Here is a 23,391-nt window from a genome sequence, read left to right as displayed (position 1 = left end):
TATGTAAAAATGTGAGTAATTAGAGTGGTATGTATTCAGGGTTAGCTAGGTGGACATAATGGATTGGACCTGAAGTCAGGAAGACCTGAATTCAAATACGTCCTCAGATGATTACTAGCTGTGTGACCTTGGGTAAGTCACTTAACCTGTGTTTTTGCCTTGGTTTTCTTGATTCTAAAATAAGGATAATAATAGCACCTAATTACTAAGGTGGTTGTGAAGATCAAATGAGATAATATTTATAAAGCACTTAGCACCTAGCATATAGTAGGTGATTGATAAATGATTGTCCCCCCTCCCCTCCTTTTGGTGCTAGGAGCTAGGGAAATACAAAGTTGAGATCAGGCATGATTCTCATCTTCAAGGGATTTCCCCTCACTGAACTTCAGCTTCCTCATTGGTAAAATGGCGATCAGAATACTTGTACTAGTGACCTTACAGCATTTTGTAAGTGCTAAAATGAGCACTCTTGGGAATTGAAAAAAAGGCACAGGTGGCAAAATAATACTAATTCTAGGACGCATTCAGGTTTTATAGGTGCTTTGTTTGCGAAAAAGTTATGGCCTATTTTTAACCAATAAGACACTTTCAGGTAAAAACTCTAAATTCATATGACCGACTATTGGAAAACAATAAGCAAATGGAGCCTATGGGGCAGAGGCTGTGCTTTACATCACCTGTGGCCCAGGAGGAATTCTTGTACATGCTAGACACTTAATAAATATTTCTTGGTAATGGTGCAGATAAAAAATGTCTTCAGGTGTAACCTATATCACTTCTACTTGTCTGTCTGTCTCTTCTTTCTAGTTCACCTTGCTCACATTGCCAGAGCAATTTTTTAAAATGCGTAGTTCTGAACACATCATTCCCCTACATAGAAACCTTCAATGGCTTTCTACATTGTGTACAGAATAGAGTCCAAACCCCTTAGCCTGGCATCTAAGATGTTTCTGCCCCCCCCCAAGGTCTCCCTAACCCCAACCTGGGTGCCAACCTACTTTTACAGATTCATTTCACACTACTACCATTCATATATGTCATACACTATAGAGATGGGGCTATTTACTAAACTTTGCTTTGTTTCCAAAGTGGCATTGTAGAAGAAGCATGGGATTTGTAGACAGAAGATTCAGATTTGAATCTTGGGTCTGCTACTGTGTGACCTTGTCTAAATCATTTGCCCCCTCTGGACCTCAGTGTCTTCATCTGTGAAATGATTAAGTTGGATTAGATGATCTCTAAAGTCCTTTCCCACTCTAATTATATGATATACTGTCTAGAATGCTACTCCTCCTTTATCTTCACCTATGAATGTCTACTTATCCTTGAAGAATGCTTAAATATCTTTTCTTTCAGGAAGCTCCCTCTCCTCCCCTCCCCTCCTCCCTTCTACTCCCTCCCCTCCCTTCCTGGGACCCTAAGCAATTCACTTCACCTCCATTTGCCTCTGCTTCTTCATCTGTAAAATGGAGAAACTAATAGCACTTACCTCAGAGGAGTATTGTGGGGATCAAATGAGCTATTGGCCAAGCATTTAGCACAGTGCCTGGCACATTGTAGAAACTATGTAAATGCTTACTTCCTTTCTTCCCTCTCTTCCAGTCCCGATCCATCCATGACTGCATTAAGAATTAGATGCCCACTATGTTCTGGGTGTTGGGGTTGCAAAACAAAAACAAACAAACAAACAAAAAAAACCAAAAAACCAAAAAGCGACACCGTGCTGCCCTTAAGGAGCTTGTGAGGAAGACAACTTATCGGCTGGCTGTGTGAGCTTGGACAAGCCCCCGAGCCTTTCTGGGCTCCAGTTTCCTTGTTTATATGAATGGCTGGGCTGGTTGGTCTCTAGGTCCCTTCCACCTCTGATAGCCTATATCTATCTTGGGAGGTAACCCAGGGGTAGTGAGAAGCTTGCTAGATTTGGAGTCAAGAGACCTGCCTTTGAATCTTACTTCAAACACGTGCTTGTGCAAGAAACTTAACTTTGCAGAGCTCTCATGTCCTCATTCGGAGATTGGGGATTATAATGGAGGGTAAAGTGCTTTGCAAATCTTAAAGCCTAGGGTAAATAAACATGATACATTATCTTGGGACTTCCCTTCCAGATCTAAAATTTTATGATTCCCTAAATAATTATAGAATCTGAAGTCTAATGGGGGTATGTGACAAATTCATAGAAAGCTACCACATTGGAATGAGCATGGGAACCCTAAAATACAACCTGTACCCTTCAAATACAATGCATTTTAAAGGTTAAAAAAGTATAAAGTATACGCTCTGAAAAATAACACCAATCTGAGATTTCACTCATGTATTATATAAGTAGTCTGCTATAGGACCTGCTAAAATAGAACATGGTAGAAATCCAAAATAGTGGACTATGTGTGGCCTCAGGAAGGAACAGATCACTTCCAGGTGGTGATGGTGGGTGTATGGAGATGAGGGAGACTTCCTGGAGGCAGTAACGTTGGAGTCGTGCCTCGGGCAGTGTGATCCTCATCACTGGCCAATACGGACTCTGCCCCACGCACTGACTGACAATGCCCTGTTCTCTCTTAGCGCAGGGGGGCTGGAGGGACACCCTTGGCCATGAAATGACCACTGTTGTAGTGACTCAGCTTGACAGATGTGACAAGCATCCTTTGCCTGCAAGTCCCATTTGTCAACCTTGAAATCCAAACTGACTCATATTTCACATACGCTTCATCAGGAAGGAGGCCATAACCGGCCTGATGGGGGCCAGTCTGCATTTGATTCTAATCGCATTTGAATGCATGAGTTAAGAAGACATCATTAAAAGTACATTAAGTTTAATTATGCCAGCAGCGACAGACAGTGGGCTTAATGCAGAATTCATAATTAGATAAGACCTAAATCATTAGGTTCTTACTTGTAAAGAAAATGTATCTTATATACAAGCAGCAGTACAAGGTGTTTGGTGACAAGTGGAAAGAAGTGGCCAGTCTATGAATTCTTGGTTCTTCTTTGCTTGTGAGGAAGCTGTTATTAACTCTTGCTATGTGACCTTTGACCAGCCAAATGATGTTTCTGTGCTCAGTTTCAGCAACTATAAAATTAAGGAGCTGAACTAGATTAGGAGTTCTCAACCACGAATGTCTTAAAAATATTTTGATAAATTTATTTCAAATATAATTGGTTTCCTTTGTAATGCTATGTATTTTATTTTAAGTATTTAAAAAGCATGATTCCAAGAAGGGGCCCATAGGCTTCATCAGCAAGTCAAAAGGGCCCATGACCCACAAAAAAGTTCAGAATCCCTAGACTCGATGATCTTTGAGTTGCATTGCAATTCAAAAATACTAGGATCCTACATATTTTGGAGAAAGTTACAGACATCTGGGCTGGTGCCTTAGCTCTGTCTCCAATTTGTTTTGTGACCTTTAGTAATTCCCTCTCCTCCCATGCCTGAGCTCCTGTAATTAGCTTTGCTGGCTATGAGGAAAGTATTAGGCTCTCTAAACTCAACCAGCTTTAAAGAAGAGGGGATAGTTTCTAAAGTATTGTTGATGGAACTTTTACTGACTTAGTGATTGTCAAGGTCCCCTGGCCTTTGTCTTAGGCCTACTCTAAGCAAGAAAGGCCTCAGAAGGTGGTGTCAAGGATGAAGTTATCACCTGCCTTGTAATATCATCACCCATATTTCTCTGGGGGGCTTATTTCCTCCACCAAGACCTTGGGGAAGAGAAGAAGCATTTATAGAGCACTTTGTTCTCCAAACTGTTAAGCACTTTAACAAATATTATCTCATACTATCAGATCCTCACAACAACCCTGCAGGGTAGGGTGTTATTGTGCCCATTTTATAGTTGAGGAAACTGAGGTAAGCAGAGGTTAAATGATTAGCCTAGGGTCACACTGATAGTTAATGTCTGAAGTCATATTTGAACCAGAGTCTTCCTGATACTGGCGCTATCCACTGTGCCACTTAGTCGCCTTGTCATGTCAAGGCATACTCTGGAGCACAGGACTTTCTCGGGTACGTGCAGAAGAATGCAGGAGAACAAAAAGACAGACACAAAAGAAAAACAACCCAGGTGCATCAGATAGTCCTGGAATCATCTAAATTTGCCAAGAAGAGGTCTTACCTGACTCTCTTGATCACCATCTTTTCAATCAATCAATCAATCAATCAGCAATCATTTATTAAGCACCTACTATGTGTCAGACTACAGCATGAGGCACAGTTTAGCAAAACTAGCCTAGAAGTTGTATGTCTTTCTCTTGTTATCTGCTGTCTTCCTGCCCTCACAGCTCGCTGAGACTACCTCATTGTAGTAACTGTAATGTAGATTCCTTCCTTCCCATGTTCTCTGCACCTCAGCCCTCAGGCAATTTTAAGCCTCAGCATCCTGGCCTGTTTCACAAGATCCTTTAAAGTAAACAACCCATAGAATTCAGGAAACACCTCCAGAGGGACACAGCAAGAGGTACCCAGGGAACACCTTGAATCTCACAACTGTGTGCTGGTCCCTACCTTGTCTGCTTTTCCTTAGTCTAGCAGACAATGGACCTTGGCACAAATTTTGGTTCTGCTACTTCCTACCTGTGGTGCCAGGAGCAAATTACTTAACCTCTCTGCACCTCAGTTTGCTTATCTGTAAAACGAGGGGATTGATTTCGGTTTTTCCAAGATTCCTTCCAACTCTGGATCCTATGAGGCTTTATACAAAGAAGATGGGAAAGGCAAATCTTAGATACTGATTGGAAATGGCCTGTTTCCTTCTGTATTTATGTGCTTCTTCTGGCCATCCATAGCACAGGGGGAGAGTCTGGCATCAGCGCTGCGGCTACTAGCTCAAAGCTACTGCTTTTTTGCCCCTACAGCCCAGTTGCCCCCGTGATAACACAAGGTACCTTTGCAATGGTATTAGAACAAAGCTTCTTAACAAGGACAGGGACAGCCTGGAGTGGGGACTGCAAAAAATCAGAGCTTGGTGAAAATAGCCAGTACTACTTGCCAATGCAAGTCACATTTCACAGAGACCATAAAGGAGGCAGTCACTAGAAAGACATAGTCTGGGAGCACTGAGAATCCCAGCAGTGCAGAGCTTGGCAGGGTTGATGCAGGGAAACGGGCTGGCTGCTTGAGATTGATCACTGCCACCTCCCTGGGTCTCATCCCAGCCCTCCACAGATGCTGGCCCAGATCCTAGAGGCTCAGAGGCCCTCCTCCTGTTTGCCAAATAGACCTCCTCTTGGAAGGTATCTGAATAGCCCTAAGGTAACTCTAACTAAGACCTCAAAGCATTTCAGAAATGTCAGATATGAGTGGGAATTGCAAATCCCTTTCTTGTGTAGAAGTTTTCTTAAAAGTCTTGCTTATAAATGGGAATCAGAGGGTGCTGAAGCTGGAAGGAACTTCAGAGGTCATTGAGTTCAATACTTTCGTTTTACAGATGAGGAAACTGAGGCCCAGAGAGATTAAGTGACTTGCCTAAAGTTGCAAGGTGAGTTAATCATAGATGTGGGACAAGAATTCAGTGACAGAATTCTAACTCCAGTGCTCTTTCTACTAGGCTGAATTCAATCTATATTGAATTAGACCTCCAATTTCCAATAAATTTCAAATACCTTTCCATCATTTTGTCCATTAATTCTTGTGTCCGGCTCAGTGAGCTGGGGAAAATGTAGGTATTATTAAACTTAGCAGGGCTAGTCTACTAATCAGAGAGGAAGCATGATGAAGTATAAATTCATCAGGTAAGAAACCAAAATTCTAGTTTTTTTGTTCATTTCTATTACTTATTAGTTGAGTGTGACTTCTCTTCTCTAGGCCTCTATTTTCTCATTTATAAATCAAAGGGTTTGGAAGATGATCTCTAAGGTCCACTTCAACTCTCAAGTTCATTCCATATTTCTTTGACACAGTTGGGCAACATATGTGGGACATTCTCTGCATCATAAGAATAAATATATAAAGCCACAAATGGGGAGGCAGCCATGTTTTATGGTTACACTTCAGTTAATGGAATGCTCAAGTACTAGGATATTTGGGAATATTCTTGTTAACTGGAAATCAGCCAGAGTCCTCTTTTTGCGTCAGTTCTTATTATTGAACTTATTTCTAAAATGTCAGTCTTTTTAATAAGGAGAGGTGATGGAACATGGATCAATCTTTCCTGGTTGCCTAGAGATTTTATAGAACCTCAAGTTGATCCTTCTCACTATCAGTGGTTCAAGGATGGAGATGAAAATGGAGAAGGCATAGGACATTGTGCTGAGTGTGGACTGGTTCTTGTGCCATGCTCTGAGATAGTATTTAGAGGAAGGAGAGTTGTGCTGGGAATGAGGAGATCTGGGTTCTTTTCTTGGTTCGACCATTAACTTGCTGTGTGAAGTTTCATAAGTCCCTTTCCTTTTTGGGAACTCATTCTTCTCATCTGTAAAATAAGAAACTGATTAAAGCCCATTTTAGCTCTACTTGTCTAAGTTCTATGTTCTCAGGCTTCTTTTTTTCTCACATTCTATGTTCTAAGATCCCTTCTGGTTCTAAAGCTCCATTAGAAGTTCATTTTTGGATGAAATCACTAACATTAACTTGTTTCCTTACCACTTGCTTCTTTTTCCTCAAAATTGAGTGTAGGGAAAAAAAAACAACCAAACAACTCCTACTTAAGACACAATTGAAATTTTACTGAACATAGACCAATTAACTCATTTCTGTAGTCAGTCATTAAACAATTATTTTGTCCCAGGCAGTGTATTAAATGCTGGAGAATCAAATATAAGCAAGGAAAAAGACAGTCTCTGCTTTCAAGGAACGCATGGTCTAAAGGAAGAAGATAACATATAAAAGGCCAGGTTGGGAGGGGAGAAGAGGACATAGTGGCCAGGTTAGGAAAATGAGGGATGGGCCTTTTCCTAAAATGAAGGTTCTGGAAAGAACTCCTCAATGGTCAAAAGGATTCACAGGAGCAGAGGCAGCTTGAGTTATGGTGATGAAGTCCAGAGAATGAGGGATGGGTGGTGTAGGCCCTTCCCTCAAATGTAGTCTCTGTATTCTACACTATGTACTCTAATCTTAAGTCAAACCAGGCCAGGCTGCTCTGTCTCAGGGTTTTCTTGTCTCCATCCCTTTGCTCACCCTTGCCTTGGAGGGCTTATAGAAATACCAAATAAGAATACAAGATAATAACAGTGAAATTACAGTGATACTCTCCTAGTTCTCAGCTTTAAGGCCTAGGCGGTCCAGCACAGTATTGGCTTTGTACAGTGTAGTATAGTGCCAAAAGACCTGGCTTTTCATTCCAGTGCTGTTATTTATGAGTTTTATGGTCTTGGGAAAGTCATTTTGCTTTCATTGAGCTTCAGTTTTCTTTGCAAAATGAAATTATTGGACTAGATGACCTCAACTCTAAATCCTTTGAAATTTGATAACCTATCAGCTTATTACACTTGGCTAGGAACACATTAAAAGAAAGCTCATTAATTAATTAATTGATTTATCTATCTATCTATCTATCTATCTATCTATCTATCTATCTATCTATCTGGTGTTGATGGTGGAGGAGGTCTGGAACTGTGTTTTCACTGTGGAGAGAACTCTGGTGTGTGGAAACTGACTCACCTATAATTTCTAATCTTTTTTTAAAACATTTTTAAAATTTGCTTAGGCAATTGGGGTTAAGTGACTTGTCAAGGGTCACACAGCTAGCACGTGTCAAGTGTTTGGTCTGAGGCAGGAGATTTGACTTCAGGGCCAGTGCTCTATCCACTGTGCCACCTCGCTGTCCCCTTTTTAAATGAAAAAAATGTTTTTTTGTACTTTCTAATCTTAAAGAGTTTTCAGGGACACTAGGAAGTTAAGGGACTGTCCAGAGCCACATAATCAATATGTGTCACGTTCAGGTCTTCCTGAATCCAGAGTAAGAAGTTCTCAAAGTTTTTGGCCTCAGGACCCCTTTACATTCTTAAAAGTTATTGAGGACCCCCTGTCTCCAAAAGTTTTTGTTTATGTGGGCTATATCTATTGATATCTATGATATTTACTGTAATAGAAATTAAAACATAGTATTATTACACAAATAGTTTTGAATTCATAGATGCCCTCAAGGCTGTAGGTGACCCCCAAGGGCATCTGGACCACACTTTGAGAATGGTTGCCTCTCAAAAGAGCACATGTTAAAAGAGAGCTAAGCCCTGAGTCGATGCTTTTCTTAGTGTAAAGAACATTTTAAAAGGCATAGCTTTGGATAGAATTCTGGGTAATTGTCTGAAGATTTTTATTTTGTATTGAAAACACATTCTTGTGCACATACTGGTTGTGTGACCCTGGGGAGGTCACTTAATCTCTCGTGTCCCCAGGCAACTCTATAGGATGATGAAGTGCAGAGAAAGTACCAGCTGTTTAGGCAGAGGAAGCTCCTCACCAGATGTTCCCTCCATTGGTGAAATCGCAGCAGCAGGTCTTTTCCCTTGTTCCCTCCCCCCTTCGAAAACAAACGCTCAGGTTTCTTTAAGCACAAGGGGGCTCTTTCCAATGGAGATGGTTTTCCTCTCTGATGAAATAAATATCAAACGAGTGGTAGTGAGAGTAAAAGGATTGTAGGATCATTAACTTTGAGCTGCAAAGGTCTCTAGAGGTCAATGGAATGCTTCAGTTATCTGGAAAAAACCTTGGAGATCATTTAGTCCCACCAACTCATCTCAAAATGGGGAAACAGAGACCCAGAGAGCTTACATGACTTGTCAGAGGTTAGGGAAGTCATTGTGGTCTAGGTTGGTGAGGAAAGGTGGCAGGGCCATTAAGACGGGCAGGATTTGGTTAGGAGACATGAAGGCATTCCACCTGGTACCAATGGAAAGACTGTTGGTGGCATGAGCACTCAGATCCCCATCTCAAATTCATATAGTGCCCTATGGTTTTTAAAGTTCATTTTCCTTTGGTTCTCATAATAGACATTTTGATGATGAAACTGAGGGTCAGAGAGGGCAGAGGGCTGGTCCCATAGTCTCCAAGAGAAAAAGTGGTAGGGCCAGGTCTTCTAACCTCAAATTGGGCCCCTCCTTTAAAGACCCTGCATTGCTTCTGTTTTGAGAATCTGGATCTTCCTGGAGTCATCCCTCCAGCCCATAAATTGATATCCTTTCTTTCCTATCCCAAGGCACTTTGCTTTGTGTCAAAAGTTGGGTAATACAAGTGTGTGTCCCAATAGTGACACTTGCCAAAAGCCACTGGAAATTGACCCAGAGTATGTCGGGAACTTAAAAAGATAAAACTTAGGAGCAGCATCATCCATCCATCCACAGAGAAAGCACACTATTTGCCTGGTACAGCCCTTTTCAAAATATCAGTATTTTGCCTTCTTGACCTTTTTCATCCAATGTTCTTAGCAGGATAATCTAAATCTGAGTGTTAGATTGTGGACAGTGGAAGGGTCAACAAAGGGAAGGATGGGTGCAAAATGCCATGAAAATCTGGGGCACTTAGACTGCTCAGAACTGTCACTATTGATTTTGAGATTGCCTTTTGGGGGGCAGGGGGATGATAGAAAGAGTGCTGGTCTCAGTATCCTAAGACCTTCTTGGTCACTTAATGTCTACCTTCCCTCCTTGGGCGACTGATTGCGGTTAAAGGTAGAAGAGATGATTGATTGCCACTAGTTCCCACTCTGCTTCTTTTTCCCTCCACCCAAATTCAAGTCTGTGAATTTGTCAGGAGTGTTTGCTTGCTACTGGTGCAGCCACAGCCAGGTTTGGGGGATTCTCCCCTTGGTCTCAACAAGGACAGCTCCAGATTTCTTGGAATAGCATTTGGGAGACCTTGAGCAAATCTCAGGCTCTCTCTGCCTCAGTTTACTCATCTTGAGAAGAGTTATGATAGCATTTGCCTTATTTACCTTGAAGGGGCACTAAAAGTGTTTTATAAATTTTAAAGCCTGGGAAAATGTGAGCTATTATTATTATTACAGGTATATATTGATGGGAAGCCAAGTTAAAATGAACATTGAATTCTAGATTCAGAGTTGGGAAAAAAATCCTTAGAGATAATCTAGAGTCTTACTCATTAAATAAGTTTTTACTGAGCTGAGTCATAGTGATGAAGTCCAGAGGATGAAGAATTGCTAGTGTAGGCCCTTCCCCCAAATGTAGTCTCTGTATTCTACACTATGTACTCTATTCTTAAGTCAAACTATTCTGTTTATATTTGATTCTCTAGCATTTAGTACAGTGACTGGGACAAGATAAGTGTGTAATGAATGACTACAGAAATGAATTAATTGATCTATGTTTAGTAAAATTTCAATTGTGTCTTAAGTAGGAGCTGTTTTTTTTTTCTCTCACTAAATGGATAGTGGGGCTCAGGAAGGGTGACTTGCCCAAATTCATGGGCAGAGCTGGGATTCAAACTTAAGTCTTTCTACTCCCCTATATCAGCCCCCACTTATTGAAATGAATTGAGGAGGAAAAAGAAGTCTCCAAAGGCAATCTATAGGATTAGGGAGAAAGAGGAAGATGGTGCTCTGATCTTGACTTAATGACACTAAGAGACAGTTAAAATTTATTGCATATATATGAACCTAAGACATTTTTAAATATAAGCTCCAATATCCAACTTTTTCTTAGTTACTAGACACAGGTGGGATAACGTTTTAGTGGAGAACTGTAGAATGAGGGGGTCAAGTGAGATGAACTCTAGGCCTAGGATATAGCAACTACTTGGTGTATGAACTTGGGAAAATGACTTTCCCTCTCTGGGCCTTGGTTTCTGATTTAGGAAAATGATGGGAAGTGAAAAGAAAAAGATCTTTGAAGCCTACAAAATTCTGATGAATGTGTTGATGACTTCAGGGGACTGCTGGTGAAGTATGCCACCTACCTCTTGGCAGAAAGGTGATGGCCTAGAGGTCCTGAATGGGGATATACATTTCTAGATGTGGCCAATACATGGAATTGTTCTGCTTATTATACTTACTTGTTATAATGAGGGCTTCTATTTGGGTGTGGGTGAGTCGATTGTAGTGGGAGTGTAAAAAGAAAGGAAGAAAAGAGCATCAATAAAATGCAAAAGTCCACAAGAAGAAAAAACAAAAATTCAGAAGGGAACACAAGCGGCAATGTTGTCATTACCATGTTAAATTTAATATACATTTAAAAAACAAGCTGCATGTAACAGAGGTTCATGGTTTTGCATACAATCCTCTTTTTATTTTTTGTATATTGAAATATTCATATTTGCAGATGAATGTTAAATTCATAATAAAAAAAGATTAAATTAATGAAAGAGATGTTAGGATTAGACTAAATGATCTATAGTGTCCATTCTGGCTCTAAAATTCTGCGATTCTACTTTATACTAAAATGTTATGAATTTGTAACTAGTCTTTCTCTGGAACTCACCTGTTATTATATCTAGGTATTCAAGAGAGATGTCAAGAGAGGATAAAGGCCATCATAGAGGAGAATGTCTGGTAACATCACTCTCCTACCCAGTAGGGTTGTTTTATTTTTTTCCACTATCCTCTGCCATTGAAAAGGTAACAGCTCTTAATAAGATTTATAGTTCCTACAGTAACTAGTTCAAGACAAGAGAGGAAACTGAAGGTATAGAAGAGAAAGCTCAATATGGTTTGCCCCTAGTGCCATCCTTGAGGCAGTATGGGAGAGTAAAAAGAACCTTACATTGGCAAAAAGGAGACCTGAGTTCTTGGTTCAGCCTAGCCACTAACTTGTCACCACCTCCATTTGGGGCCTCATCACTTCTCTTCTAAATTATTGAAACGATCTCCTAATTAGTGATTCAATCTCATCCCATTCCAGGCTATCCTTCGCACTCCTACTAAAATTCAGATCTGACCATATCTCTCATCCAATCCTACTCAATAAATTCCAGTGACTCCCTGTTGCCTCTAGGATAAAATAGAAGTTCCTCTATTTGGCTTTTAAAGCCTCTCACAACATATTCCAACCTATTTTTTTTTCCCAGCCTAATTGTATATTACTTCTCCATCCTTGACTCTTGGATCCTTCCAAACTGACCTCTCTGCTCTTCACATGATATTTTCTTTTTTCTGTGGCTACGTACCAGCAATCCCTATTCCTAGAATGCATCCCCTCCTCACCTCTGCCTTCTCTACAAAGCCTTTACTGATGCCATTTGCTAGTGCTTTTTCTCCCAAACTACTTTGTATTTAACTGTTTTGTATTTACTTATACTTATTCTTTGTATGTATTGTGTGTGTGTATATATATATATACATACACATGTACACACATATATACTTGTGATCTCCCCATTGGAATACAAACTCCTTAAGAGTAGGAATTGTTTCTTTCTTTCTTTCTTTTCTTTTTTTTTTTTTTTGCATTTTTATACCTGGATCCTAGTACAGTGACTGGCACACAGAGTAGGTGCTTTAAAAAGCTTGTTGATTGACTGAACTTGGGTTGGGCTGAGTGATCTTTAAGTTATAGCTATATATATATTTGTGTGTGTGCGTTTCTTCTGTCTTGCCTATATCCAGAGAAGGGTAGAGTGGCCAGGATGTGATAGCCATTTGAAGACATGCCATAAAAGAATAAGTTGAAAGAACTGGGAATATTTAGGTTAGAGAAATGAAGATATGCGAGTTTAGGTGGGAGTGGGGTGAAATGGAGGTGGTGATGTGAGAGGCGGGTAGGGCATGGGGCAGGGCAGAATTAGTGTTTTCACAATCAGGGGGTTGGACTAGGTAATCTCTAAGGTCTCTTTCAATCCCACAATTCCATCCTAAATACTTTGTTTACAATTATGATGGAGTATGTTGACTAATCAGGACCCAGCAAACAATATTTCATTGACATGATTTCATCTTAAAAAAAACTGTACAAACAAAAACATTGCCAAGACACTTGCTAAGAGGCATCATGCTGTGGTGAAAAGAGAGATTGATTTGGAATCTGATTTTAAATCCAGCTCTGGCACCCTACTTCCTATGTGATTCTGGGCAAATTACTTAGCCTCCATGGAAATCCCGTTCCTCATATGTAAAAAGGAGAGGGTTGGATTAGAAGACCTCCCTTCCAACTCTAAATCTATCATCCTGGAATGTAGTAAAAGACTATCCTTTACTTGACTGTCTGAAGGACTCCAAGTCATCTGAACAAGAATGAGATTTATTTTGGTATATGTGGATGAAAAGCTCTTAGCTGGCTACCATTTATCATATTGGAGTAATAATGGCCTGAAGTAGGCAGGATCAATAGGTTAGCTATTCAATTAACCGCCTCCTGCTTGTCTGAAGTGGGTAAGATGGAGGTGTGGGAGAGGACAGGTGGCATCATGGGCTCCCTGGTGCCATCTGGGTACTGTAGGGATTCAACAGAACTGTCAGTGCCCAGGTCTGCCCACACTCGGCTGTTACCATGTGTCCCTCACCTCCCACTCCCAGTCTACCCTCAACTGCTCATGGGGTTGGGATGTTTTTTCTTTAGTCAATTTTTTAATTTGTTCTGCCTCTCAAAACCCTTCCTGATCTCCCTCCTAAGATCAAGGCCCACATTCTAACTAGATGCTGAACATATCCAGCTGTATATTCTTCTGGAACTTTAAGCACAATATATCTCTAATGGAAATCATCACCCCCCCGCCCCACAACCCCTGTACCTCATTCTGTTACCAGCACCGTCATCCTTTTAAGATGACCCAAGTAATCATCCTCTATTCCTTCCTCTCTGCCTCCCTCTTCCTATCTGATTAGCTGTTAAATTTCTATTGGTTGTTTCTTTGGAATATCTACTCCCTCCCATTCCAATGACTACCTTCCAAGTTTAGGCCTAATCTTACTTAGACAATTTCAGCGCCTCCTAACTGGTCTCCTTCCTTCCTGCTTCTGATACATCCCATTACACCCTACATACCACTATAGTTTAATCACTTTATAATATAACTTTGATTTTATCACTCACATATTTTAGAACTTTGATTCATTATCCATTTACAATTGAATAGAATACAGATTCCATATCGTACCATTTGATAGCAACTCACCTTTCTATAGCGCTTTTAGGTTGACCACATACTTTCCTCACAACCTTCTGAGGTAAGGAGTTAAAATCTTATTATCCATACTTTGTACATGTGGGAACTGAGACTCACAGGTGGAGTGACCAGCCCTGGGTCACTCAGGTAGCTCCTCCCTAATGGCATCCTTGACTATCCCAGCCCACAGTGATTTATCACCTCCTCCTCTGAATCTTTTAGCACCAACTGTGTGAACCATTTCCTGGCTGCCTCTCTGAGTCCCAATATCTTACTCATGGTTCTGTCTCCCTGTAAGGAAGGATTGATGGCAAACATCAAAACTGTCAGCTTCACTGTCTAGGAAAGAAAATGACTTGACTAGAGGGAATGAAGATTCAAGCTGGGAAGCTTTATGACCAAGATTGGAAAATTGAAACAGGCCACATATACAATGAATGAGGAAATGTAATTGCTGCTAGACTGTGTCCCTTGGGGATCAGGTGGCATATGCTTCTTATATCCTGCATAGTACCTCATAGGAAACTTAGGTACATAGTAGGTCCTTAATGAATATTTATTAAATGGGACAATGAAATAAATCAAACCAATACTTCACTTAAGGGAAGAAAGAGGGGAATCGGTAAGTCAATCAACAAATATTTATTGATTATTCATTTTTTTTGTCTTTGTATCCCCAACACTTAGCACAGTGCCTGGCACATATGGTAGGGGCTTAATCATAGATTTTACACCTAGAAGGGACCTTACAGGTGACTGAGTCCAATCCCTTCATTTTAGAAAGAAGGACACTGAAGCCCAGGAAGGTGCTCAAGGTCACACAGCTAGAAGTGTTTGAAGTGGGATTTATACCCAGACCTTCTTGATTCCAAGGCCAATGCTCTATCCACTACACCATGCTGCCTCTTCAAATGTGAATTGTCTGATTGACTAGGAGCCAGGAAATCTCAGTTTGAGCTCCTGCTTTGTTCCTATATTGCCATGTAGCTGTGGGCAAACCACTTCCCCTCTGTGGGACTTGAACGTCCTCATCTTTCACACGTGGGGTCTGGAGTGGCTGTTCTCACGGGTTTCTCACAGCTCTAATATTCTATGATTCCCAAATTAAAAGAAAAACAGAAACTTCTAGTGCCTTTTTCATGGTATGGAACAAAGGGCCCAGGACTGGGGTCTAGGAGACATGGGGCCTGAACCCCAATTCTTCTAATTTGTACTTTTTGTGCAAGTTTCTTGTTCTCACTTTCCTCTTTTATAAAGTCAGAAGGATGGAGCAGATGTCTAATCCTAATTCCGAGGTGGTCCTTAAGATTCCTTTAGCCTTTACCCTTCTGCCCCTGACAATTGATGTTCTTTGACATCAGTGTGTTAGACCACACCCCACAAAGGAAGTACTTTCATGGTTTCCCCCAATCCCCAACTCCCCATTTCCCTTGGTAAATATTGGACCAACCTGAAATTCAACCTGAAACCATTTATTTGACTGCTAATTGTAAGGCAGGAGTAGCAGTCACCAAGGGAGATTCCATTCAGCTGCAACCGAATCATACTGCCTTAGGTGTAACATTGTCTCCATCTGCAACAATGTTGGCACTGAATGGACAAAACTGAATAGACAAATGTGAAAGATAGATCATGGATCCACAGTGATTTAATTCTCGGTGATATTTCCATTTTATGCGAATGATGGAAAGGAAAAGAAAAAAGTGATCTAAAAAGTTGACCATTTAAAAGAAAAACAAGAAAAGAGAAGATATTTCAGTGTCTGATCACACAAGAATCCTTTTGCACACCTGTCAAGAGAGTTAAAACAAATAGAGATGTTAAATAAAAGCTCCAGGTACCAAAGAGCAAAATTTAATGAGAGTCACAACTATTAAATAGAGATTCCTGCTGAGAAAAATGTCAATGCCTTTAAGAGTTTTCCCATTTCTCTATTTTTAAGAAAAGTGTAATAAAAATACATATTACAAGTTAACATTTTTCTTGCTTTTTTTGTCCCATCCCTTTTTTTTTTTTGATTGAGTCACAAGATCCTGTTATCCCAGGCCTTCGGTCCTAGCCCAGGAGGTCTCTCCCTGTCTGACCATCTCTCTGGCTGGTTCAGTGGGTGGAGAGAAGGTGGTTGGATGTTCTGGCCAAAGGCAAAATGTCTTTGAAGAGCAGTGATAGGGAGGTGGGGAAAGGGGATGGTTATTTCCAACTCCACAGAAACGGCATAACCCCATTTCCTGTCCTGATCGGTCCCTGTGGTGTTGGTGGGGACAGTGCGCTGGGGAAAATCTGGAGGGAAAGTCTCCCGGCAGTGAATATTGGAAGTCCATCTTGGGTCCTTGTATGTGCCATGCCCACACCAGACACCCTGTACAGAAAAACAACGCTTGGATTTGACCTCAAGAGGGCACTCCTCACAGCTGACAATGGTCCCTTGAGGGGTATGGAAGAAACCTGGAAATGTAGGGGCATCCACTGAGAGACTCCAAAGACAAGAGGACATGCATGCTGTGCCATCAGTAGGCACCAGGTGTCCTTTAGCTTGCCGACTGCCAGTGATAACCTTTAGTGGAGAAGACGTCATATGTGGATACCAGGTCAGCCGATGATACAGAACAGGTCAGAGCGGGGTTGTCATTAAAAAGTTGTGACACATTACGGCACCGAGTCATGCATTAACAAGAATGGCTGTAGGGTTGCTGGAAGCCAGTTACACTGATACAATGGTTGGGTGGCCCTAGGAGAAGCTTCATATAAAAGACCCTCCGCCCTCCATCCCACTGAACTCTTATGTCTGCCTGAGACTGACTATCTCCTCAGACCCTATCTCCTTTCTCTCCAACCCACTCATGGTCTCAAAGGCTCATTTATTTCCTTAAAAAAATGAAACTGGGCCTTGCACACCTGCTTAGACCAAGGGGTAGGATTGCTCACTTAACCCAAATACAAAGTTCCCCTCTGGCTAGCAAGACCAGGATATTGGGGGCCTGGGGTCTTAAAATCCCCAGATCTAATCAGCTTTTTAATCCCTCTCCCCACAATTTCATTAAAAATGATTCTGCTTCAGGCATCACACCTTTAGAAATTGAGACAAAAAGAAAGACTTAGCTTGCCAGGCTGGCTACTTGTTCAAACAATTTTTTTTGTTTTGTTTTTAGTTCTAAGTAAAAATAAGTTACTTGGGTCCTAAAGCCCAAGGTTCACACTTAGTCCCTTGTGCTAGGCTCGAGACACTTGGATGGGATGCCCCCTCTGTGCCTTGTTCTGGAATAGTAAGGATTCATGGTCTCCAGTGCTCCAGGCTCCATTAGCCACAACACTCCTGATTTTCTTTTGCTTATGAGCTTCTGCAATTCCCTGCCCATCACTTTACTGTCTCGTTAGAGGTACAGGGCAGAAGAAACTGTTCTCCCAGTTTTGGAGACTGCAGCCAACTGTCAGGTAAGGTAGAGAAGACTTTTTGTTAAACTCCCTACCTGGTTCATTCACTACTCTCAAGTCTCAGCTTATACTGGCAAACTCATCTCCTTCAATGGCCAGAAGTTCTCTGAACTCAGACATGTACAGTTTTCAGGGCTGAGCCGGGCCCTGTACAGAACCTAACTTCCCACATAAGTCTGACTGACTGGCTCTAAAAAATTCAAAGTCATTGTTCCCTGTGCTCCCCAAAGGAAAGCTTTCTGGAATAATCCCTCATCTCACAGTGCTACTTGCCCATCTTTGTTTTTGCTTTTTTTCTTTTTCTCCTTTCCTTGCACCATTTCCAGACTGTCAGTGCCTTAATGACCTCTGTCCTTCTTCTTGGGGAGAACGCTGACAACTCTCCCCAACTACATACAGTTCTATACCCAGCCCTGGGCCACAGCTAAAGCAACGGATGGCCTAGAGGCCATGAAATGAATGAAGGGCAACTCTGAATCCTCCCCCATGGTGTTAGCTTGGACGTTTCCTTTGCCTTGCTGGAAACTCTGGCTTAATCATACAGATTCCAATCAGGCCTGAAACAAGGAGGGTTAGGGGGTGAGGAGAAGGGCAAACTGAACCCGCAAACCGTGGAGATTAGTAAGGAAAAAAATAATATTGCACATAGACATATTAATGACCAAGTTAAAAAAAAGTGGTGCAATCTTCTCATTAGTGATTCCATTTTCAGAGTTTGTGAGTCTGTTAAATCCAGTTACTTTTTTGCTTTATTGCAGTACAATGCAGTTATTCATCTTCTAGACTGGGTTCCTTCAGAGAGCAATGATAACAGAAGCAAAAAAGGAAGGGGAAAAAGAAAGGAAACCGGATTCTTAGTTCCTCAGGAAAGACCGTCGAATTGTCCTGCTATGGTCATGGTGACTGGTGATGGTTGCTTTTCAATATTTTTTGGCACTGAAGGGTTTGGGATGGGGCTTAGGGAGACCAGCCCTGCTCCCCTGGGGACTCGATCATCTCCTGTTACAATCCTGTGGCTCCCAAGGGCATCCCCGAGCTGTGGCTCATGCATGGAATTGCTTGCATGGATTTGGGGAAGTCGTGGCTGACAACACGGCCGTTCTCTCCACTGCCTCCTGCTCCACTATTCCGAGGCAGGGTTGCTGTCCGTATGGCTTCATTGATGGATTGCTGTGGGATCAAACAGAAACCCTTTTCAGGAGGACCGGGGGTTCTTCCCCATGTCCTTGACAATGGCCAATATGTTTCAATAGTCAATATTAGGTTTTGAAAGGTCCCACTTTTCTTCCCTGTTTCCATTATTTCCCTCTTCTGCCTGGTTCTCCCTAATCCAGGGACTCACTTATGATTTCACAGAACTCCTAGGTAGAGAAACTCCCTTTACCAATGCAAGTCAGAACTTCCTCTAGAACTCATCACTTTGGAGATCAGCCTGGGACACTGAGAGTTTAAGTGCCTTGCACAGTCACATACCCATTATGTATCAGGTTTTCCTGGCTTGGTAGTCAGCTCCTATACATTATGCAACACTGCCTGTCTAGTAGGCAAGTCTTTATTTCCACTAGTTAGCTGTGTAACCTTGGTTGAGTAGTTCTCTTTTGTCCCTTAGCTTCTTCATCTGTAAAACAGGTAGGATAACCCTTGCCCGACTTGCCTTATGGAGCCACTGGGAGGATCAAATGATATGACAGTTTCTCTATAAATGTGGGCTACTCTTCTGAGAGCTTAACAAACATTAAGTGAATTGAGGATGGTTGTATTCTCTAAGATCCCTTTTAAAAGAAAGGCCATGATTCTGCCAGGATGCTTATTTTTAATTCCTTCTGTCCCACCCGATTACGGTGCTACAGATACTAAGAAGTATCTGTAGGCTGGGGGCATCCTCGTACTACCAATCACGCTGACAAGAAGGTTTTCTTTTTTGGCACACCCATGATTCAGCCATACTTGTCCCATATAACGCCACACCCACATGAGTAAGCTCTGCCTCCCCCCACAATTCTCCCTGGCCTGGTTTATTTAAATCCCACCCTCTGTTGGGAGGGAATGTGAGAAGTTAAATCAAAGGCTTTATAAATATAACTGAGATGTTACAACCCTCGAAATATGAAAATGGAAACTCAAGGAATTAGCAGCTACTGAAAAAAGATTTTGAAAAACAAATAGGAACTTTTTTTTGAGGGCAGGGAACACCCCACGGCTCCAGATGGGTTTTGCTTCGACATGCTATTCTCTGAGTTTTATTTCAGCCAAATCCCTTCTCTAATGAAAAATGATTTACCAGACCCACACTAATGATGCCAGCCTTCTATTCTCAAAGTTGTATTCCCAGGGACATTCCATGCAAGGTAGCAGCACCTAATATCTATGTCCAAAGGCTAAGGGACAACTGCATTGGGTGTTAGTAGAAGGGTCTCCAAAACTTAGCAGGAAATAGCCAAAGCTTAAACTTTTTAAAGGGGATCTCCATAGAAGAAAAATCCATAACCTTCTAGTCCCACATTTCCAACTGCCCATTGGATATTCCCTGCCAGAACTTCCACAGGCATTTCAGGCTTGGCATTAGAGAGGCACTGTGATACAGAGAAAAGTAATGTGGGGCTTGGAGTCAGAAGACCTAGGTTCAAATCCCATTTCTCCTTATTTACTACTCGTGTACCTTTGAACAAGTCATTTAAACTTGCTTGGCCTCAGTTTCCTCATATGTAAAATGAGGGGATTCCTCATATGTCAAATAAGGTTCCTACTAGCTCCAAATCTATGATCTGATGTTCAGGTAATTATTTTCCCTCTAGATCTTCCCTTACATCATCTGCCTTGCCCTCTCTGCTCCTGCCATTTTCAATATCACTGCCACCACTATAGCTTTGGCTCTCACCTCTCCTTGTGCGCCTGATACTTGTTTTTCTTGTCTTCCATGTCCTAGTCTTTTCATTTTGTCTAAAACCATTGTGACTGAACCTACTGTTCTGATCATGCTATCCTTCCAAAAAAAAAAACCCTTCAATGATTTTGTCTAAAGCATAAAGTTTAGAGCATGGCATTCAAGGCTCTCTAGCGTCTGGCTTATATTTTCAGGTTTATTTCATATTATTCCATGTTCTAGCTGAAATGGCCCATTCTCTATGTTTCTGTCTTCACCCTACCCCCGCCCATCTCTATGCCTTTACTTATGCTACACTTCATGCCTTCATCTCCACTTCACATGTTCACGTGGACTATTTCTGCCCGACCTGGGGCAGAGCCTACCAAGCTCGTGTTGGTCTAACCGGCCACAACTGGACACACCGTACCTTGAGTCTGACATAGTGATGCCATTTTTGTCCTCTTCAAGAATAAAGGCCAATAACCAGCCAACCAACCTCATGCCTGGAAGGGCCTCCTTCCTCTCCCCTCCCTAAGTCCCTTCCTCCTTTCAAGGTCCAATTCCAATACCACCATATCCTTCATTATAGTAACAACTCCCACTTCTATAGTGTTCTAAGGTTTATCAAGTGACTTCTTCACAGCAATCCGAGAGGTGGGGAAGGAAAGTATCATTACCTCTATTCTACAAGCTGGAGCGTAGAGAAGCTAAACCATACAGCTATAAGATGGCAGAGCTAGGATTTGAACCCAAGTCTCCAGGTCATTTCATTACACCTCACTACCTCCAGGAAGGTTTCCCTGGCTGTCCTGGGTGAAAATGATCCCTCCCTCCTTAGATTTCTGATGGCACTTTCCCTGGGCCTCTCCCTCTGCACTTAACCCATTCTCCATTATTCTCCAACTATTTGAATATGTCTCCTCCCCTATATCCATTAGATGGTAAGCTTCTTAATAAAGCAGGGATTGTCTCATAGCTCTTTTTTGTATCGCCAGTGTCTCATATGAAATCTTGCCTGTTGTTGGCATTTAAGGAAATGCCTGTTGAATTCCAGTGATTAGCAGCAATTCCTATTGTAAAATTCTTGTTTGGCAATAACCAAAATCTGTATAATATAACAAACATACTCTCATTTTCCTATGGATAAAGGGAAAAAAATTGAGATTTTTTTCTAGAACTTTAAACTATCTACGTGCCATGTGCTATGCTCTCCATTTTGCAGATTCATTGACTGAATCCAAGATTAGTTAAAAGGCTTACCTAAGGTTATACAATCAATAAAGTGGGGGAGCTGGGACTAGAACTGGGGTCCTTTTGCTCCAAATCTCATCTCCTCCACTTACAACAGATAGTCTCCATCTGCTACAGGATAAGCTTTTCTTATACATTTTATTGAGAGAGAGCTTTAACACATTATAGGGCAAGGGGGATGGCCTTGGAGGGAGGGAAAAAAAGGTCCAAGATCTGTCTCTGACACATATGAGCTAAGTCATATCACCTCTCATTATTCCAGGCAGCTCATTAAGATTATAAGATAGAGATAAGCTGTTGATCCGAGTCACTGAAGGGAGTTTCCACACCAGGAATCTCTTACTCTGATTAAAATCACATATATGGACCAAAAATCCCAAACAAACATGAAAAGTCTTAAACTGAAGTCCATTTCAATAGCGCTTCATAGATATAGAACACATTTAGTTTTGTTACTTCTGTAAGCAGGTCAGTGATCATTACCATGTTGATGACAGACAGGGAAACTGAGGCTCAGAGAAATAACTTGCCTTGTCTGCTAAGCACTCATAAGGGTAGCCCACAGTTATAGAGAACCTGTCACATGTCACATCATTTGATCCCCCCAGTGACTCCATAAAGCACGTAAGGCAAGTAACTCACACAGAACATCACAGCCTGGCCTTGAATCTAGTTCCCTGGAATTTCAGTTCAAGGTCTTTTCCACAGTATACTGCTATGCTACAAATAGATTTACTTGGAGGAGATATAGGGGTTTGGAGAGTTGGGGGGGGGAGAAGGGGCCTTAAGAGCATGATTTTAGAGCTGGAAGGGTCTCCTGGTTTCTTTATACATTCCAAACATCTCATTTTACAGATGAGAAAACTGAGGCTCCGATAAAGTGATTTATCTAAGGTTACACAGATGGTAAATAAGAACCAAGATTTAAACCCAGGTTCTCTGCCAGCAGAGTGTGGGGAAGGCCTATGATAAATGACAGTCTGGTGGTATGCTCTGTAGTCCTGGGGAACTGATACACAGAAACAACACATGGTAGTTTAGAATTCCACCCACTGACAAGTTACTATTCATAACTCATATTCATTTTACAGATGTAAAGTATTTTACAAATGAAGAAAGCTAAATGACTTGCCCAAGGTGTCACAGTTCATAAATGGTAGAGTCTGGTCTGGAATCCATGTCATCTGACTGCAGGTCTGATGCTGTTGGGCTCTACTTCAACCCCCCATGTCTGATCATAATGTGACTCTACTGGAGACTTTATTCCAACCCCCTGCCAGCTCTTCTTTGAGACAAAGGTCAGCTAAGGTCGAAGGCAGCCTGGAAGCCTTGTGATAAGAGAGAGGGGGAAAAATGGCTTAATGATAGGTTACAACCTCATTAATGACCTCATCAGGGAGCCTCTGCGAAGTAACTGCGTGACCACCTTCGGCTAATGATTTTCCTCAGGGGGCTACCACCTCTCCCAGTTGCTCATTAACTTCCAGGGAGCAAGTGTGCCAGACTGCAACTGCTGCGGCTTAACTACATAGCCCATTAACACTGCAGTACTTAATTATGAAAGGGCAGCAAGTCTCCTGGGCAGTGCTGGTGGTTTGGGGGAGGCTAGGGGTTCATTTCCTCTGGGAGCTGACTGGTAAATGGCAAAGACACTGGATGTCTTTTCACTCTAGTGACAGCCCTGCATCCCCTTCTGGCCACTCCTTTGCCAATTGGGGGTGGGTCCCAAAAACTGGAGAATCTAAAATCTTTAAAAATAATCTTAACCCCAAGGTCAGTCTGATCATGCTACCCTCTCCACTCCCCCTCCGCCCCCCCATCTCAATAAACTCCAGTGGCTTCCTATTGCCTCCAGTAGCAA

General features: G+C 41.8%; 1 protein-coding gene across 2 annotated transcripts in view; it reads right to left on the bottom strand.

The window, feature by feature from the left end:
* Positions 1 to 15,600: 15,600 nt before the first annotated feature.
* The window catches only part of GRIA1 (glutamate ionotropic receptor AMPA type subunit 1), a 347,675-nt gene continuing 339,884 nt past the window's right edge, over positions 15,601 to 23,391 (bottom strand). For both annotated transcript variants that reach the window (XM_020978367.2, XM_020978364.2), the window contains exon 16: positions 15,601 to 18,604. In XM_020978367.2, coding sequence (XP_020834026.1) covers positions 18,416 to 18,604 — 189 coding nt within the window. In that variant the 3' untranslated portion in view covers positions 15,601 to 18,415. The remainder of the gene's footprint in view (positions 18,605 to 23,391) is intronic.

Source organism: Phascolarctos cinereus, unplaced genomic scaffold (genome assembly GCF_003287225.1).
Source record: "Phascolarctos cinereus isolate Bilbo 61053 unplaced genomic scaffold, phaCin_HiC Scaffold_2;HRSCAF=192, whole genome shotgun sequence".
NCBI classification, from domain to species: Eukaryota; Metazoa; Chordata; class Mammalia; order Diprotodontia; family Phascolarctidae; genus Phascolarctos; species Phascolarctos cinereus.
This window is presented reverse-complemented; position numbering and strand designations above follow the sequence as displayed.